Genomic DNA, 21,393 nt, shown 5'->3' on the forward strand with positions numbered 1-21,393 from the left:
CACGAAAAAAATATTTAAAATAAAGATTGAAACTGCCAAATATAAATGCTAAATATTTTTAATGGTGTTAAAAGCTAGTGCCATTATTGTACTAAAACTTGAGCTTTAATTGATTTACTAAAAACTAAAATCAAAATACTTCCTAGTTGTATTAGTAATAATGAACCATGAAAACACCGATAAATTCAAGACATATACTAAAAACAAAAAAAAAATATTCTATTGAAACTATTTGAAACTACCAAATAAGTACAAAAGGGTTACTCTGATTATTTTATATGATATTTAAAATGTTGTTAGGGCATAAAATAAAATTGCAGACATCAAGAAATTCCTTTGTCGAAGATGTAGATCTAAAAGACAAAAGAATTTGCCTAGCTCATTGATTTATATAATGTTATAGAAGCAACACTAGATAAATCAATGAGCGAAGCACCTAACGGTACGCAAGAGTCCCTGACGCCATGTTACAATTTGCCCCTCAGTTGACAGCCTGATAGCTCGATGATTATCATTAGCTGCAGAGAGATGGATTGCGAAACGCATTGCCTGCAGGGATGGCTCGGGCTGTGTGAACATTTTGTTCTACATTAATGGCTTTTAAACAAGGAAAGTAGTGGAAGATGGAGTTTCGTATTGATTTCAATCATTGAATTTCATCTTGATATTGAAATTCACAAACTATTTCCCATTGCTTAGGTTGTGTGTAATAGGTTTTTATTCAATCCAGTACTTTTTTCTTTCTGAAAGGCTTCTCTATGATTTTTTTCTGTTAGTGCGAGTTTTAGGATGATCAGTTGAGTAGTTAAATTGTGACAGAAAAACAAACTTTCTGTTGCGTTTAAATTTATAGTAAACTAATTCCCTTCCCTGTCCTATTCTACTCCAATCCTACACTTACCCTACCCTATATATGTGTTAGTTTAGATAATAATAGTTGAATTATTTTTACTCTTTCTTCATAATCAGACACATAGTCGTCTAAAACTATTGCACGTAGTAAAACAAAATGTGGAAAATAACAAATATTTTTTGTTCACTACCATAATAACGGAAAACCATTTCTATTTCAGAATCTTGCTTATAATGTGTATTTTTGTAACTTAAGACAAAAAGATTGGTAGAAGAGGTCAAAATTGAAGATGAAACTTTAGTCGCAACTTTATCAGAACTAAAATCTGATGCTACGAATAAAAGCCGCTCATTGCTAATTGAATTAATAATTGCAAACAACCCGCACAAATGCTTTGCGAAATGGATCAACTCAATTGAAACAACACAATTTTTTCACCATACACAACCATGCCATCGCCATTTCCCATGACGATGCGAGCTCCCGCGTACACGGAAGTGCGCGCAATTCGACGTCAATATGGGCCTTATTAAAATGCAATAAGGACCATTTACGTCCACCTAACTATAGATTTATTAATGACATGTGCATTAGAAAAGAAGTATTTAGCTATTGCTATCGTGCTTCTATGCATATTTATTGGGTTATCTTAGGTTCACTGGCAGGTCCTTTTCGCATTCCTGGTACCTAGTGTATTCCTGGTATCTAATCAAGGTTGGCTTGGTTAGACTAGTGTATTCCAAACATATATGATATTTGGTAATTTGTTAATAAACATTAATTATAATTGGCTTCTAAAATAGATGTCTTTCGGGATTACTATATGTAAATAATTATAAAATTCTACACATGCTGTAACACCTATTTTAATTTCAGCCCTTTTATAAGATCTGAATCCAAAATATTTTTTATTACGTATATCTGATTGCTTAATAAGTTGTTGCTAAAAATCTATGCGTTGATTTTTCTACAATTTCACAGTGGTAGTTATGAATTTCAAAACTGCTGTTTTTAACTTTTGTTCAACGCTAAAGGGAACGGACTCATCATCGAGTGGTCATGGTTCGATCCCTGTTGGCTGGACAATTGTACCTATTCCTTACTCAGCCGTTTCCGATTAGTTTGAGGGGATTGGAAATGTTTGTCATATTTGAAAAATATGGCAAATATTCTTGAAAACAATATAAAAACTGTGTTTACGTAACTACTATGAACTGTGCACTATATACCCACATGTTTGCATCAACCTGAGCGCACTGTCAAGTACACAAAACATGTCATCGATGCAATGATGCGGATGGAACCACTCACTGGAACCGTCCCCTCATCACGTAACCCGACTAAATTGCGTAGAACACACATACAACCATTGCAGAATGAGGAAAGTGACTTCACAAATCGTCCGGTTAAGATCGAAGTTCGAGTGCTCTATAGTGCAGACAATTTGAAAAGGTACTTCGATCAAAGGACTATAAGGTAGGCCACATATGACAGACAGGCTTCATACGAAACATTCACAAAACCTAATTGATTGGGTTAGTGACAAAGCACAGGACCTTCTGTTCTGATACATGAGCTTACTTTATTATCAATAAAGCTTCAATTAAAAAAAGATATCTAAGGCTTTAACAGGAACTACTAAACTTTACGTTTGTGAAATGCACAAGCATAAGTTGTAGTAAAATACAGGTATTGATAATAACAATAAGCAAAGGATAATAAATTAGTATGAGTTATCAAATCATGAAATTCCAGACTTCCCTTAAAATACGTCTCTTGTAAAAATAATAATGAAATGGATGGAAATGAAAATATTGTATACAGAAATACTCACAATAAAGTATATAAACTATCTAAGTTTTTTCAAAGTATTATAATACAAGCGGCAAATTAAGAAAAATAGCAATATCTTAAGTCTATAGTCGTCCTAAACATTGTGCGGGTGCACATAAAACGGTCGGGTGATAGCGTTTATCTCACGCATGAGTGATCACAGACTGGTCTGGCAAGTGGACTAATAAGGGCAAACGTGCTCGGTATGACATTATACTTTTTTTACAAGGGATAAAACATAACCCTCAGGGCTTTGCACCCGAGGGTTTTTGTCTTAGCATGCAACCGTTAGTTCTTGTTGGCAACGGCTTGAAGTATTTTTGGAAATTTTTAGTTAGCATTATTAAGTTTCTTGCAACTTCTCGATCAGTAATAATAATACTCCAGTGGTAGATCAAATTTTGTAATTTGATTTAGTAGAAAATATACAGGTTTTCGTAACTGGGATTAGGATGGTATTTTGATTGAGAAATCATAATGTACCTGTTAATTATGACCTTTTCCTGAGACAAGATCACATATACTTACCTCCAAATCTGCTTTTAAATATATCGTCTGAATTGACTGTTATTTGTTCATGAAATAAAAACCAGTGGTCGTTGCGCTATTGTAAGAAGCAAAAAATTAATAGGTTAAAATAAAAACAAGACAAAAATCTAATTTATAAAACTCATTTGGTAAAGTAAACTTGATCGCTCTTACAAATGTAACCTAACTAATAACACCTCATAAGTTGAAATCCGTCAGACGTAGGATGAAGAGAGTTGCCAAGAATGAGACATTCATACGCCTCGAAAAACAATCCTTCAGAAGCTCAGACCAATTACCTTCTATCGCATTCGAATTCACCAACAAAATTGTCTGTCGTTTTTTGAGAGGGACGAGGTAGACTCAATATTTAACACCAATAAATATATACTGTGTCCTTGTACTACACACACACAACTATAAATTTTAAATCGTTATACACACACGTGTAATTTTAACACAATGAGACATCGATTCTCTTGACACAGTTTGTATGAACACATTTGATCATGATCAAATAGTTTTGACGGAGAGGTAACCTCTAGCGAGGCAGTTCTAGTAGAAGGTTTTTGGTCTTTTCTGTTTGGAAGCAGTAAGGTAGAAAAAAAAAACTCAAACATATTCAAAAGAGTCAGCCATACATTCAAATTCAAATATGCGCATAAACCTACATTAGGTGCGCCCGCGCTGCGCCGGACATTCTTATTGTGGCTTGTGATCCCAAATCGTGACGATTCCATTTGGTGCAAGTCACAAGCAGTCACGTGAATAAAGTTAACTAACTGTTAACTTTACCAAGTTTGTTAGTTAACCAAGAATTAGGAAGTATGGATAGTGCTTTTAGCCCTAGGATTAAAATATTTATTAAAACTTTGTGTATGTAATATTAACGGGTTTAATTAAGGCTAACCGTGGTGATGGGGGGAATTCCTTCCAAACCGTATTTTGATGGCGCGTCAGGAAATAGCATTCTCTATGATGATGATGATCCTAATTTATCCATTCTTCAGAAATGGGCGTTGAAATTGAAAATTATTGATTTTGTGAGGTTTGTTTAAAAATATTTTTTGTGTCACCAGACATCTCATTTTATTTTGTGTCATTAATGTCTTACGGTATTTTATTGTGGGGCAAGGCTGCCGATATACAATCTATATTTGTTCTTCAAAAAAGAGTAATTCGAGCAATATATCAATTAAAATCACGCGAGTCCCTTCGTCAAAAGTTTAAAGAAATAGGTATACTAACAGTAGCCTGTCAATATATATATAACAGCATAATCTATGTAAGACAAAATATTAATTTGTACAAACGAAAGGAGATTTAAACCCACGTCTTACTAGACACGGGCATAAGTTAGTTATTTCTGCATATCGTCTCCAAAGAGTAAAAAAATCTTTTGTAGGTTTGGGTGTACTCTTCTATAATAAGATCCCCAAGACTGTGATGGACCTGCCAATGCATAGCTTTAAGCAATGTGTTAAAAAACATCTACTTAGTCGAGGGTACTACAACATTGATGAGTTCCTTAATGATAAAGATGCTTGGAGGTCGTTGGATCAGCTTCCACCTTCACACAGAAAGTAAAACTATAAAAAATGTAAACAGTAATTGTTATTAATTGTAAATTATAATACTGTATGACTTTTTCAAAAGAGCAACTGTTGAGTTTCTTGCCGGTATCTTCTCAGCAGAACCTGCCTTCCGAACCGGTGGTAGAATCTTTACAAATAGTCAACTGACGTGTCAAAAGTGCTTGTAAACTGAGCCTACTTGAAATAAATGATTTTTGATTTTGATTTTGATTTTGATTTACTAACATACCCCCTTAAACCAACTAAAACAATAATATTTACCTAAATTAACTACCTAAACCTATTATTAAAATAAATATTTCAATCTTAATACCGAACCTAGCAAAATGTACATGATTGTTTTGAATTTGAGATATTGTGTCGAAAGACCTTTAAGATGGGACGCGCTTTTCTAAAACTGCCTATTTACTCTGGCCTTGAAAAAAATCTTAAAAACTAAAAAATTAAGGGTATTTAAATTTTTTTTTTATACCATGCGCTAACACTGGGCGTGTCCTCCCCTCCCTATCTACCATTTCGGTAGATAAAGGCTCAATAGGGCACGTCAACAATACAAACGCTTGCATAACATTTTATTGCTCTGAAAATTGGAATTTGAATTATTTATTGTTGTTTAAACTATAATGGACTCGATAATGGGGTAAAAGGTTTCCGCTGTTATCTGATTCGCTTTGCGAAATAGTCAATAAAATATTATTATAGATATTCAATTTTACTGCTATCAGTTCGTGTACTTTAAAATAAGCCAGTTCATAAACTAGATGATATTCTGATAGATGCATAGAGTCGTTCATATTATTTATAAAGCCTAATTTACATTTAGAAGCATCAATATAAAGCTGAGGAGTTGGTTTGTTTCATTGAACGCGCTAATCTCAGTAACGACGGGTCTGATTTGAAAAATTCTTTCAGCGTTAAATAGCCCATTTATCGAGGAACGCTATAGGCTATATATTTTACCCTCATTCTTACGGGAAAGGGAACAACGCGGGCGAAATCGCGCGCCGTCGGCTAGTTATTGATAAACCCTAATTTACATTTAGAAGCATCAATTCTCGCTGAAATAGCATACTCGTACCTATTTACTTTACAAGATTGTATTGTAAAGATCACTACTACACATTTCACTGCCGATTTAGATTTAATATTTTTGTTTTTAGATTTTCATAATGTATTGAGCGTTCAATGTTTCCATATGTGTCTCGAATCCCTCTCTGTCTAAATACAATACTATAAATATAGAGAGATAGCAATAAATCCGAAACTCACACTGTCGAATTATAACAACATCGTCATAGAATACAAACATCGATGTAGAATAAGTCCCTGTACTGTAGAGCGGTAGCAAGACTTTTTTTTATTCTTTACAAGTTAACCTTTGACTGCAATCTCACCTGATGGTAAGTGATGATGTAATCTAAGATAGAAGCGGGCTAACTTGATAGGAGTAGGATGAAAATCCACACCCCTTTCGGTTTCTACACGAAATCGTACCGGAACGCTAAATCGCTTAGTTACCGGCAAAGACATACGTCTTTGCCGGTAAGGTGGTAATTAGCCACATCCGAAGCCTACCACCAGCCAGAAATTATAGTTATAGATAGTAACAACTTCGAAACACACTGTTGAGTTATAAAATCATGGTCACAGAATACATTTTAATACAAGCATCGATGTAGAATAAGTCTGTAAGCGGTAGCAAGACAAGGTTATGCTAATGAATGCTGGTAAATGTGATTCAGGCCTAAATCCGCATCATATCATCTGGTATCAGTATATCGGATCCATTTGCAATACAGCCACAAATCGTTGTTAACTGAATAAATTACCTAGTAACTTTCCAAAATTGTTGGCCAACTAAAGATAAAGTCAAGACTTCGAACTGGTTATCGTAACCAGGATCCCTTGTACGAATTAGGTATCAAAATCAAGATCACCAGTTTGCCGGCGACATCGTTAAAATTTACATGCACTGAAACGGGGCAGAAAACATACCCATCTTCGTCTTTACTCTAGTGATATTAACGTCCATAGCTTTTCAACCTTATTTAGCTCAGCTGTTGAGAATGTATTTCTTTCAGAGCGTCCAATTTTGTTTTCATAAATATATTTCAAAAATATTTATAATTAGATATTTTAGTGACCACACCAAATTACGTTAACTTTTATATACATAATAAAGTTAGCATCTATATTTTTTTAGTTTACTGTTGTAAATCTTAATAAACTCAACTCCTTAACTTTCTCTGGTATTTCCACTGATCCCCTAAAAGTCTGAAACGCCCACATGAGGACGATTTTTTACACTTTGAGAGGCAATGTGTAGGCAATACATTCCAATTCGACGAACGTTCCTTCTACATTCACTTCGACATTCTAATTAAGCCAGTGCGACATCACAGCAGATGACGTTCCACTTTGTACCTTCCGAGAAATCCAACATTGTTGCATCGTTTACAGTTCACTGTTTATGGACACTCTGATTGTTCTGCGTCTTCGTTTTACGTCCAGTAATATTTGTCATCTTTTTGTGTGTAAAATGCTTTATATTCGTTTGTTTTATTGTTTTTGTAATTTTTTTAACCATATCGACATTTTTTGTTTTGCAATAATCTTGTTTTCTGTTTGTGCAAAATAGATTGGTAATTAAATTATTAAATATTGGTTTTACAATTTAACACTATACGTATAAATCAATTATTATTTTTAATCCTTGCAGAATTATTTTCACAATTAATTTAACAAAAAAATGTTTTAAAGTTGTAATGTAACTGAGCCTTAATATTGCTTATATGAATTTTAAATATTAGTAATTAGAAGCTTGGATTTTTTTAAGAAGTACAAGAAACAAGTTTACCAGTGTAAAGAAGATATTTTTAAATCAATGTGAAAGGGTTTATGTGCGTAAAACGTGTAGAACAGAAAACTCTAAAAGCTTAATCGTATTTTTTGTGTAGAAGTTGTAAGTTGACAAATGATAGAAGCGAATGGAAGAGATTTACATATTTTTCCGACCCCCTTGAGTGGGATAAGGTAAAAGATATGATGATGATGATGGATGATGATGGTACTAAAATAAAGTTTCTCTAACTTTAAAAATTCCCATTTTGTTTGCAGGTTTCACTGGAACGCAGTGCGAGGTGGAAATAGATGAATGCGCCAACAACCCTTGCCTCAACGGAGGCGTTTGCCACGACATGATCAACGCCTTCAAATGCACCTGCGTTATTGGGTGAGTAGATAGATCGTGATTTTTTTTAAACTTTGTATAATTAATCTATACTTCTATACTAATATTATAAAGCTGAAGAGTTTGTTTGTTTGAACGCGCTAATCTCAGGAACTACTGGTCCGATTTGAAAAATTCTTTCACTGTTAGATAGCCCATTTAACGACGAAGGATACAGGATACAGCTAATTTAAAAATAAATGCAGTAACTGTCTCCCCACAAAAGATAAATGCAATAGTTGCAATGCAATAGCTACCTGCGTATAGAAAAATGTAGCCAAATGCAAAGCAACCAAAGTTTGAGTGTCTTGCACATCTGAATTATATCTGTAATGGACAAGAGTTAAATTGTAGACGATGTGTTATATGAGACGAGTTCACAATATGAGCAAACAATTAGGATAAGTTCATCGGTTGTGTTCACTCAAAAATGTGGTACATGAGAGAATAATTGTTATTAACGTATCCACAGATTCACCGGTGCCCGTTGTCAAGTTAACATAGACGACTGCGCGTCGAGTCCGTGTCGCAACGCAGGTACTTGCCACGACTCCATCGCTGGATACACCTGCGAATGTCCTCCGGGATACACGGGTGAGTTGCTCTTCCTTTTTATGTAATATATCATTTTTCCTTTCTTCTTCTTCTTTTTCTGTTAGTGCCATCTCCTATTGGTGGTTAGTAATCATTAAGGCTAATTTAACTTTGTTCACTGCTGCCCGAAACAGTGATCTGGTACAATTGGCTTAGTTTTTGAGTCAATATGTAGGCATACGATCAAGCTTTTAGTTTTCATTAAACTAACTCCTGATTAAGAATACCGTTATTTCTACAATTTATACAAAATTATATTATATTTAAAAGGTTTTAGTGTTGTATATAGTAAATCTATACTGAAAATTATATTTGATTTTGGAGGTAAGATAAAAACCAAACGCATCTGTTTGCATAAACTAAAGGTTTTTGCATAAACTAAACTAATTCCGGTAAAGAACTGTCTGCTGCCATAAATTGTCTGTACATCTAACGACTACATCCAAAGCCAATCAGAATTCCAAAAGTAGAAAAGCCTAATTTGTGTTTAAATATGTTTAAAGTTGTGCTTCGTCTCACTCTTTTAATACAGTTTAAAAAAAATAGATGAAACACCTGTATTAAGATTTTCCTCATGTCTTTCCCCAGGGATGTCTTGCGAGACCAACATCAACGACTGTCTCTCCGCGCCGTGCCACCGAGGCGAGTGCATCGACGGCGACAACAGCTTCACATGCAATTGCCACCCGGGCTACACCGGCCGCGTGTGCCAGACGCAGATCAATGAGTGCGAGTCCAACCCCTGCCAGTTCGGAGGTGAGCTCATCATCATCATCAACGGATGGCCGTCCATAGCTGGACTTGACCCTTTTTGAGTTCCAACGATTCCCTGTAAGACGTTTAATGGCGTTTATCCTAATGGGTCCACAAACACGGCGCATTCAGTGCTGGGTTTCATGTAAGCAAATGTCCATCGGTATCTTTGTTTTTATGTGCAGCTTTGCGATTCGATGTCTTGTCTTTGCACCATTGTGCTCTTCGAACTACGCAGTATTGTGTCTCGGTGAGCTATGACGATAACTTTGGTTCTTCTGCGAGACTCCTTCATGCAGACATATTCCGAGTATATATTTGCTACATATTTAAGGCTACTCGGACCCTCAAGTAAAAACTTAGGTGTATGTGAATCTACCCAGTTTAACTGCAAGATATCTCGACAATGTCTCAAAGCACATTTTCCGCTCATTCTGTACATGCTCATTATTGTAATTTAAAAATAACAACCATTAGTCAATAAAATGACTGAAGACTTTAGATGTGATATAAGATATATTTAATTATATCTTTACTTTATGTTGTCTACACAGGACATTGCGAGGATCTCATAGACGGATACCAGTGTAGATGCAAGCCGGGCACGTCGGGCAGGAACTGTGAGATCAATGTCAACGAATGCTACTCCAACCCGTGCAGAAATGGAGCCACGTGTATTGATGGGATCAACAGGTATGTATAACTTTCTATTGTAAAGAATCTAAAAGCCAGCAGAGTTTTGATTGAGGGAATTTTGAACGTTAACCATTCGGATTATAATTGATCTTAGCAAATTATTTGCAGCTGATTTTAAATTATCAACTTTGGCACAAACTTTCCTTTGTGGCTTCTATGTATATTTTTAATATCACTAATTATTTATCTGAATCTGTCGAAGTCTGTACTGAGACATTTGCTGACAGTAAATGAACGCTACATTACGCACACATACGTGCATGTACGCACAATTTGCGTACGCATTTTTTATACTTGTACAGGTGCTTGTATTTGTGAGTTTTTCTGAATTTATAATACCGTGGAATAGGTAGAACAACTCTGACAAACTGCTGTAACATTTCTTGTTGCGTTTATTAATATTTTTGTTAAAAATTAACATGCTTTGTTTTTCTTTTACATGCAGCAACAATTTTTTTGAGTAAGTTGTTTTTATAATTATAGCATGTATACTTTTTTATGTTTGTGATGCTTTTCAAGTTTTATGAATCTAAAATAACCATATTGTAATGTATGCAACGTTACAATATGTCAGCACAGAAAAATGAACTTCTTAAACTTTTAATGGTTATATTGTTATTGCATGGCATATAACATTCGTTGTTTTAATTAATCGAAAGAATATTTGTTTCTCAACACAGCATGTTAGTTTCATAATATGTATAATTTGAAAAAGTTTATTATTTTGTAAATTTGTGTTTACAATACAGACCATCCACAAGCCACATGTTATGGTACTATTAGACCGACGAGTCAAATATCCTTAATTTGACGTATTGCAAAGTAAACGTCATGTATATTAATCGTGGTGGCACTTGGAAATCAGCGCCGTATGCTCTTTGCCTATGGGGAGCATACAGCAATATGCTGAGCTGGGACCTTTTTCTAGGTATAATATTCCGCAGGGTATTCTGAAATAATTGCGATGTGTGGCATAATGTATCAATATTTTCTTTCTTTCTATATATGTGTGAGTGTTTGTGTTTCTATAGTGTGTGTAACAGTAGCAAATGTCCGCAGGTATACGTGTGAGTGCATCCCCGGCTTCACTGGCCAGCACTGCGAGACCAACATCAATGAATGTCTGTCCAACCCGTGCGCTAACGGCGGCAAGTGCATCGACCGCATCAACGGGTTCCGCTGCGAGTGCCCCAGGGGATACTATGATGCGAGGTATGCGTGGGTTTGCAGTAACAAGCATTTATGGGACTGCTTAAACCATAGACACACTAGTAGCTAGTGCGGAGTTTGTATCCCGAGCAAGGATTCCATAATCCTTGGTAGCTGATGAGCCGATGAGAAGATTTTTGGATTTACTCTATAAGTGTAAAGGGAGATTTTTGGATTTACTCAAACTTTATAGGCGTGAAAAGAGAATCCATTTATGCTGTCAACTTGCCAAGTATGAGTCGTCCAAGCAATAAACGTAACTTCAGAAATACTCAACTAGTATATCAGATAAGGATGAAATGTGTTAGTAGCAAAAAGGGAATTGGCAGATCACAAAAATTGCAAAAATGTTTTATTTTGCAATTTTTGTGACCTTCAAATTCCCTGTCTTTCAGTTCCCGAGCTATAAACGTGGTTATTTATTGTTGATTTTGAAGAAAATCACCATAAAATATCAAAAAGATTATCTGGTTATTGATTGTATTATTTCACTTTCAGATGCCTTTCCGACGTGAACGAATGCGCCTCAAATCCATGCATCAATGGCGGCACTTGTGAAGACGGCGTCAACCAGTTCATCTGCCATTGTCTCCCGGGATACGGAGGTATGACTGGTTATAGTACCCTTAGCAGAAACTGCCTTAAAACCCGTGAAGGAGTCTCCACTCATAGTCAAATATGAGGTATCATAAGTGCTTGTAATATGGGCTTATTTGAATTTTTCAAGTTTGAAATCTACGATGCTACAAAATCTTCATAGGGCTTACTCGTATGTCCAGTAGCAGTCTTCCAATACTAGCAGACTATTACAGAAACTCACGTGTCATGTCCCCGCAACTCTTTACCTAGTTCTATGTATATCATCAATCTTTGGAAATAATCGAGAAATCAATATAAGCTTGTTTCATCAAGAACGGACGTAAGTTATCAGCAAAAGTAAAATTTATCGTGTTTTGAATTTTAGTTGCAATTTTTCTCTTTCATTCAAGTTTGAGGAAACAACACTATTTTTATATATTTAGGTACAATTGCTTCAAAAATTCCATTTTGTAGTTTAAAAACGATAAAAACAACGCAATATGCCAAATGGTTTTATCTCCAGTAACACTACCTACAGTGTTGTATTTGGCTCACCAGCGGAAGCTGCAAACCGCAGGATCCTTCCTACTGATACGCTATCTGTTGTAGGCCAGCGCTGCGAGCGCGACATAGACGAGTGCAGTTCCAACCCGTGCCAGCATGGCGGCACGTGCCACGACCGGCTCAACGCGTACAAGTGCGACTGTGTGCTGGGATTCACGGGTGAGTTTAACCCTCCTTCATTTTCAACTCATTCTCTTTCAAGCATTGTACTGTCTGACAAGTGACAAGGCTCTCATTTGTTGATTTTTCTTTTCTTCTTCAGTCCTTGTTTTGAAAGTGTTTGATTGTTGCACAATTTTTTTGTTTAAAAATAATATGTGGACAAAATAAGTAAAGCACAGAAGTTAATGGAAAATGGTGGTCCTCAACCAAGAACAGAATAGAAGGAAGGAATAGAGAAGATAGATAGAGTGTGCCTGTAATTTAATTACCAACCAAATGTTTAGTTCCAACAAATGATAGTGTTTAGACCATAAACAAGTCTTCTTTTTTAGCAAGTATTATGTAATTCTATAGCTATACCATTTCTGTGACATCCCTAATAATTCTGGTGTGTGCAAGGTGTGAACTGCGAGACCAACATCGACGACTGCGCCGGCAACCCGTGCCTGCACGGCGGCTCGTGCATCGACCTCGTCAACGGGTACCGCTGCGTGTGCGCGCCGCCGCACTCCGGCCGCAACTGCGAGAACACGCTCGACCCCTGCCTGCCCAACCAGTAAGAGAACTATACTTAACAATCAGATGCCCCTAGACCTGTCGCAAAATCCGTTCTTAACCGAAGCTACTAACTATGAAATACCTCTTTTATGTCAAATGGCTTTCCGTATTACGTGATGCTTTTGCTTTTGTGTAAATATTGTTTGAGAACCTTAATAATACTCTGGTGATTTGATATTGATTCTATTTTGGAACCATTAGCTTCCTTTGTGGTTCAATCTTAAAAGCTTGATTGGCGCACTCGCTACGACAACAATTTTGCTGTCTATGGTAGACAGATAATAACTCTTCGTCCTCTCTGACTAGTGAAGACTGGCAGTCAGCTTCTTAAACAGTTAAATTCCTCTCTATCTTTCGCAAAGCAAAATAGTTGTGCCGTAGTCGTGTCGTAGTACGTCGTACCACAGATACGCGACTTTTTTCATCTTGACCGTCTCCAAAATGTTTGCGCTTCTACATGCATCGCAAATAATAACTATTGTCACACTTGTACTTCACTATAATACTGTATTCACAGGTGTCGGCACGGTGGTCGGTGCATTGCGGAGGCGTCGTACGCAGAGTTCACGTGCCAGTGCCCGGTGGGCTGGACGGGCGCGCTGTGCGAGCGCGACGTGGACGAGTGCGCGGTGACGGCGCCGTGCCACAACGAGGCCACGTGCATCAACACCGAGGGCACGTACGCGTGCCTCTGCGCGCGCGGCTACGAGGGCAAGGACTGCGCCATCAACACCGACGACTGCGCCTCGTGTGAGTGTCACTACTAAAGTCTAGCTAGTAGTCTAGCTGTGCGAGGGAAGAATCTGCGCCAAAAACACCGACTACTCATAGAATCAAAGTCATCGACATTGCTCAACAAATCGTAAAGCTTAGTGGCAATGGGCGGGGCACATACTTCATAGAGGATGGGGTTTTAAGTTGGTGTAATAAAGCTCGCACCAAATATCTTAGTTTTCTCCTCCTTTCGGTGACCTGACTACATCAACGGCATGCAGGAAGCCGTTAGATACAGGCAACTCAATACCATTGTTGGAAGTCCTTACAGCCTAATATGTTCAGCTGTGAATGTCCGTAAGTTGATAGTTATGATGCTTAATTTGGGTTACATGTAATCGTATTTCCCTATAGGTCCCCTGTCTTTTGACTACATTAAACGGCATGCAAGGAGCCGCTAGACATAGGCAGCTAAATACTGTATTGTTGGAAGTTTATACAGTATACCTACGTCCAGTCGTTCACCCTGTAAATGACCATAGCGTGCTAATGATGATGATAATGATTTGACTGCAATGTAATCGTACACATATTTTCCCTGAACGAAGTCTTTGTTACAGTCCCCTGTCAGAACGGAGCCACATGTCTGGACAGTATAGGCGACTACAACTGCGTGTGCGCCAACGGTTTCGCGGGCAAACACTGCGAGATTGACATCGACGAGTGCCAGTCCCGACCGTGCATGAACGGCGCCACTTGCAACCAGGTAACTTTGTCGATACGTACCTCTCTAGATCTAGAAGCAAAAAGGCACCTTCGAAAGACCAGAAAAAAGCGTACTTATATACCTATAACTACAATAGTAGTAGTCAGTTATTTTGCCAGCCGTGCAGTTTAAAAGTCAGATTACTTCAAATCAAATCAAAAATCATTTATTTCAAGTAGGCTCAGTTTACAAGCACTTTTGACACGTCAGTTGACTATTTGTAAAGATTCTACCACCGGTTCGGAAGGCAGGTTCTGCTGAGAAGATACCGGCAAGAAACTCAACAGTTGCTCTTTTGAAAAAGTCATACAGTATTATAATTTACTATTAATAACAATTACTGTTTACATTTTTTATAGTTTTACTTTCTGTGTGAAGGTGGAAGCTGATCCAACGACCTCCAAGCATCTTTATCATTAAGGAACTCATCAATGTTGTAGTACCCTCGACTAAGTAGATGTTTTTTAACACATTGCTTAAAGCTATGCATTGGCAGGTCCATCACAGTCTTGGGGATCTTATTATAGAAGAGTACACCCAAACCTACAAAAGATTTTTTTACTCTTTGGAGACGATATGCAGAAATAACTAACTTATGCCCGTGTCTAGTAAGACGTGGGTTTAAATCTCCTTTTCGTTTGTACAAATTAATATTTTGTCTTACATATACTATACTGTTATATATATATTGACAGGCTACTGTTAGTATACCTATTTCTTTAAACTTTTGACGAAGGGACTCGCGTGATTTTAATTGATATATTGCTCGAATTGCTCTTTTTTGAAGAACAAATATAGATTGTATATCGGCAGCCTTGCCCCACAATAAAATACCGTAAGACATTACGCTGTGAAAGTACGCAAAATAAACAAGCCTAGCTGTATCAACATCAGTAAACTGTCTTATTTTTCTCACGGCAAATGCCGCTGAGCTAAGTTTACCAGACAGTTTTTCTATATGAGCACCCCACTGAAGTTTACAATCCAAGGTCACTCCCAGGAAAACTGTGGAACTCTCCATTTCCAGTGTTTCACCATCGATCATTATAGACTTATCTAATTTTTTAACATTTGGCAATGAAAACTCAATACATTTAGTTTTCTTGGCATTCAAAAGTAGATTATTTGCAGTGAACCAATGCGACACATGCGATATGGCACGGTTTACGTCGTCAGAGTTATCTTTATTTCTGTCAGACTTAAAAATTAAGGATGTGTCATCAGCAAACAGTACAATCTCACATATGCCGCTGACATGGTATGGTAAATCGTTTATGTACACTAAAAATAGAAAAGGACCCAGAATTGAACCCTGTGGGACGCCCATTATGGTAGTGGAACCGTGCGACTTTATATCATTTATGCATACCTTCTGCGTTCTATCACTGAGATAAGAGGCAATGAGATCGAGTGCAACACTTTTGATGCCATAGTGGCTTAACTTGAGTAGAAGGGTGTTATGGTCAACACAATCGAACGCCTTGGACAGATCACAGAACACACCAATAGCATTCTTAGAACCTTCCCATGCTTCATAAATATGTTTTAAAAGTTTAGCCCCTGCATCAGTTGTATTGCGACCTTTTGTAAAACCATACTGTTCAGGATGAAACAAGTTATTTAAATTAAAATGACATAAAAGTTGATTTAATATGATTTTTTCAAAGACCTTGCTAAGTGTTGGCAATATTGTAATCGGTCTATAATTATTAAGATCTGATTTGTCTCCTGATTTAAAAAGTGGTATCAATTTGCCATGCTTCATTAGGTTCGGAAAAATACCTAAGTCCACACATTCATTAAAAATAATGGCTAAGTGGGGAGCAATGACATCAATTATGTTAGATATTACTTTCACTGACATGCCCCACAGATCTCCGGTTCTTTTTAATTTTAACAAATTGAAAGATTTTTTAATGTCTGATACAGTTATGTGGTGAAATTCAAAAAGAACGTTGCACTCTTTAACATTGCCTCTTAATAGTCTCTGGGCTTCCGTAGCAGACGAATCTAGTGAATCAGTTAACAAGATAGGAACATTCTGGAAAAAATCTTCAAAGGCATTAACAACCTCGATATCAGTGTTTACCTTTTTGTCATTGACAATTAATTCAAAACTGATATCCCGCGGTTTGATTTTTCCTGATTCTCTATTAATTATATTCCAGGTGGTTTGTATCTTGTTCTCAGACTCAATTATTTTCTGTTTGATGTGTAACGATTTCGCAAGAATACAAACACGTTTGAAAATTTTTGAGTAACTTTTTACATAATCTAAGTAAGTTCGCGTTTGAGTATATTGTTTTTCCTCGTACAACTCGTACAGTTTGTCTCTACTTTTGTAAATGCCTACAGTAGCCCATTCGCTAAACTTTAATTTTTGGCTAGCATTAATGCGTTTAAAGTTAAAAATTTTACTAAACTCTCTGTCTATTGTGTTGAAAAGTGTACCAAAGAGCATGTCTGGATGATTATTTTCAAATGCAAGACTTGGAATTTTAGAAATAATTGTGTTTTTGAATCGCTTTAATTTACTTTCAGTTATTGGCCTACACTTTACCCATTGATTGCTATTTGTTTTATTATTTAAGATAGTAATTATTTGACCACTATGATCAGAGCTTAATTTATTTATTATCTTCTTTCTCTCAAGCACACAATTATAAAATATATTATCCAGACAGGTACCTGAAGTTGCGGTTATCCTAGTAGGTTCGTTAAAAGCATGCATCAAATCAAAACATTTAAATAAGTTAAGAAATCTAACAGATTTTGAGTTTTCTGTTAGAATATCAACATTAAAATCGCCGCAAATCAGTATTTGTTTGGAAGATGTGCACAATCGCCTCATTACATCTTCCATTACCTCTTCAAATTGATCAAAGTCAGCAGGAGGGGGTCTGTACACGCATACTATAATAATTTGTTCCAACTCCACACAAGAAAGTTCAACAATGCATTCCACAGAAAGACGAACTATATCTTTTCTATCCTTACATTTTAAGTTATTATGTAAGAAAATTAAGGAGCCACCATGACCAGCCCTTCTGAAGAACACACTTGACAATGAATAATTATTAATATTAAGAACTGACAGCTGTGAGTTAGTAAGCCAATGCTCCGTAATACATAATATGTGTATATTGAATTTTTCTACAAATAGTTCAACTTCTAACTCCTTGCCGTTGATGCTCTGTATGTTTTGGTGTACAAGGTTAATGTTACAGTGCATCTCCGTTGTCGTATCTTCTAGTTTAAAAAATTTTCAATTGTAACAGTACCAGGATTGGTACTGCGGTCAGGTATAGAAATATTTGTACTATTAGTACAGGTTGTAAAAATGTCAAAAGACTGCGTTACAATACTTGTAACTGGATCGGTTAAATTACAATTAACAATTGAGACAGTACTATCATTCGTACTCTGGTCAATAGAAACATAACTACTATTATTACATGTCATATTAATGTCAATAGACTGAGTTACAACACTTGTAACTGACTCGTTTAAGTTGTAAGCCAACAGAGAGGCAACATGCTGCTTACATTTTTTTGGCAGATATAAATTATCTTTAGTCAACGAATAAGATGAGATAAACTTATTCATGTCAAAATAAAAAAATGCATCGCTGTGATGGTATGTCAAGTTGTATAACATAAGATTCAAGTTATGGATATGCTTATTTTCTTTAGCAATTGACTTAAGGTATGGAAATGCACATAATGTAAATTTACATTTGGTTCTATTATGTAATACCAAAAGCTTTTCAATACATTTTATAATTTGATGCCTTTTAATATTTGTACTGTTCCCTAACATCAAAATTACATTTGAGTAACCAACTACATTTTCTATACTTATGCTATTTATTAAATAACTAAAACTAGCCCCCGGAAAACATTTATTAGTCACTGAATGGTTTAAATAATGGCTCATAATGGAGCCAAAATCCTTACCTAACTTATCAGAAATTATTAGAGTCTTTTTTTGAGCCTTGTCTGGCAAATTAAAACTATGTGAACTTAAATTATTATCTGAGATTGAAGGAATTGGAATAACATTATTATTACACTGCTCATTTTTGCCAATATATCCAGAAATAGACAAAACACTACAATCCTGGGTAACCGAAGGTACCTGATTTGAACATTGGCATTTGTTACTTAATGATTCAAAACGGGCCATATTGTATGTACCTAAGGCTAACAACTCTTCAGCCGCTATGATCTGATCATGGATCTGACTTTGAGACAACTCATATTTAGCAGTTATTTCCTGCAAGGAATTTTCCATTTGATTTAATTCATACTGTAAAATTTGTGTTTCATTTTCATATTTTTCCCTGGAATTTTCAAGTAAAGAACAGTAAGTGTTAACTTTTTTTATTAATAGTGACCGTTCTTTTCTTAAAGCCAGGTTTTGTTTATTTGTGCTATGAAATTTAATTAGTTTTTGAGTCTTTTTGATTATTTTTTTAATTTTAATATATTTTTTAATTTTATTGTGGCTATTAAAGAAAGTATGTCTAGATTGTGGCATAGCTGAAGTTTTGGTTGCACATGGGCTGTCACAAGTCAGATCAATGCAAAGCATTGGCGCCGGGACTGATGTGGAAGAGGCAAGCAGTTCATTATACAGATTATTTGTATTTTGTGTTTCAAAATGTTGTAATTGTGAAACTTGTACTTTTAAAACCAAGTTTGGTTTTGCCAGTCACATCCGGTTGCACTCTAGACGTTGAATCCAAGTCCAATCCAAATCCAACGCCATTGACGGATACGAATGTCCTCCTTAGGACATCATCATCGTTAACTATGCCATTCGGTACATAAACATTACAGGTTAACATTGCAAAGTTTCTCAATATGAACGCTTAAAAGTGTAACCAACGATTTGTGTGTGCGCTAGATAAGAATTAGTAAGTATTGAAAGCCACCTTGTAAAAGAGCCTTTTCGATTTTTCAGGCCATGCTCATTTTATGTCTGATTATTATTTTTGCGATACATTCTTGACAATATCTAACAGATATCAAGGCTCGACTCCAAAAATGTAATTAGCCTAGTTAGTTTCCATATAATTAAGTGTGCGACTAATATTTTGAAAAGATTAGTAGTTTGATTCATATCATCTTATTGTCATTGTATTGTATATTTTGTTCGTCGGAGATTTTCAATGATTTCCATTATTTCCAGTACGTGGCATCCTATACGTGCACCTGCCCGCTCGGCTTCTCGGGCATCAACTGTCAGACCAACGACGAGGACTGCACCGAGTCCAGCTGCATGAACGGCGGCTCCTGCATCGACGGCATCAACTCCTACAACTGCTCCTGCCCTCCTGGGTGAGTTGATTTGATTGTGTGAAACTAAAGGGTTTCGCTTATGGGAGATCATGTATGAAAAATTATTTTCTACCATTGACATTGGCGGACAGAAAAAATGTCCAAAATGTAATACAGATAAAAGACAAATAGTAAATTTTTGGTTAAGCTTTATTTGTTGCAAGCTATTTATTTTATAATTGTTGTCTCTATAAGCTTACGTTTCACAACAATATATCATTTGTAATATGGCATGTGCTTTTCTAGAAAGTTGCCTATTTACCTTTCTTAAAACATGACAAACGTCTCAAAAAAGAATCAGGTATCTTTGGGCATGCAAAATCTTAACAAACGAGATCGCTCGAGAAGATTTTCACTCTTATTTATTTTAATATCCAATCAAAGGTTTTAGAGATTCGTTTTGATATTTCTTATTTGAGATCTGTATTTTAATAAAAAAGAATCCCGAATATTTTAAATATAAATCTGAATTGAACCCCGAGTAAAGGCACAGGAATAAATCATGTGTACCTTATCAACACTTCATTTATGTATCTCCATTGTCCACAGCTACACGGGCTCGAACTGCCAGTTCCGCATAAACATGTGCGACAGTTCCCCCTGCGACAACGGCGCCACGTGCCACGACCACGTCACGCACTACACCTGCCACTGCCCCTACGGGTACACCGGCAAGCACTGCGAGGACTTCGTGGACTGGTGAGTAAAACTGTCCAGTCGTAGAACTGCACGCCAGAAGTTAAAACCTCTGATGTACGGTATCTGATAGATGGTCATGCAAGGTCAGTATGTATCATGATGGTCATGCAAGGTCAGTGCTTTTTCCTCATCCAAAAAAAGTCCTTAAGGTACTTTTGGGATGAAGAAAAAGTTTCCAAAAATATATGAGGATATTCTGTCAGATTCTGCATGATCGATAACTATGGACTCTCATAAATCAATAATATGCTCAGAGTTACTCTTGGTGACAAGGAACGATAGGTAGATATTTAATATGTTTAGGTGATCGAATCCTCATTCGATCACCTAAACATATTAAATTAGGAGATTTCGTAGATAAATCAAAGTTATCACTTTTATAAAAATCTAAATTGGAAATGGCGGTCAAGTTATTGAGTAAAGCGATAGGGCTTTGAGCTATTGGAATGGTGACTGTAAAATTTAAAATCGTAAATGAAATCTCAAAGGAAAGCTAAACACAATACCTACTATATTACTATAAAATCTTCTATCTTTACTGTATATGATTTTAAAAGTGCAACTTTTTCTTCTCAGGTGCGAAAACAATCCATGCGAGAACGGCGCGACGTGTTCACAAAAAGGCCCGCAGTACACCTGCACTTGTGCGCCCGGCTGGTCCGGCAAACTCTGCGATGTTGAAATGGTCTCCTGTAAAGATGCGAGCATTCGGAAAGGTA

The 21,393-nt window shown here is 36.3% G+C and overlaps 1 protein-coding gene across 2 annotated transcripts in view; it reads left to right on the forward strand.

Annotated features, from left to right (window-relative positions):
• LOC112052049 (neurogenic locus Notch protein) overlaps nucleotides 1-21,393 on the forward strand; it is a 186,571-nt gene that overhangs the window by 152,489 nt on the left and 12,689 nt on the right. For both annotated transcript variants that reach the window (XM_052881333.1, XM_052881334.1), the window contains exons 9-21: nucleotides 7,927-8,041; nucleotides 8,511-8,632; nucleotides 9,221-9,388; nucleotides 9,940-10,078; nucleotides 11,141-11,293; nucleotides 11,789-11,895; nucleotides 12,479-12,592; nucleotides 12,995-13,151; nucleotides 13,671-13,903; nucleotides 14,488-14,633; nucleotides 19,827-19,975; nucleotides 20,525-20,674; nucleotides 21,251-21,390. In XM_052881333.1, the coding sequence (XP_052737293.1) occupies nucleotides 7,927-8,041; nucleotides 8,511-8,632; nucleotides 9,221-9,388; nucleotides 9,940-10,078; nucleotides 11,141-11,293; nucleotides 11,789-11,895; nucleotides 12,479-12,592; nucleotides 12,995-13,151; nucleotides 13,671-13,903; nucleotides 14,488-14,633; nucleotides 19,827-19,975; nucleotides 20,525-20,674; nucleotides 21,251-21,390 (1,893 nt within the window). The remainder of the gene's footprint in view (nucleotides 1-7,926; nucleotides 8,042-8,510; nucleotides 8,633-9,220; nucleotides 9,389-9,939; nucleotides 10,079-11,140; nucleotides 11,294-11,788; nucleotides 11,896-12,478; nucleotides 12,593-12,994; nucleotides 13,152-13,670; nucleotides 13,904-14,487; nucleotides 14,634-19,826; nucleotides 19,976-20,524; nucleotides 20,675-21,250; nucleotides 21,391-21,393) is intronic.

The sequence above is a fragment of the Bicyclus anynana genome, chromosome 4 (assembly GCF_947172395.1).
Source record: "Bicyclus anynana chromosome 4, ilBicAnyn1.1, whole genome shotgun sequence".
In the NCBI taxonomy this organism is placed as follows: domain Eukaryota; kingdom Metazoa; phylum Arthropoda; class Insecta; order Lepidoptera; family Nymphalidae; genus Bicyclus; species Bicyclus anynana.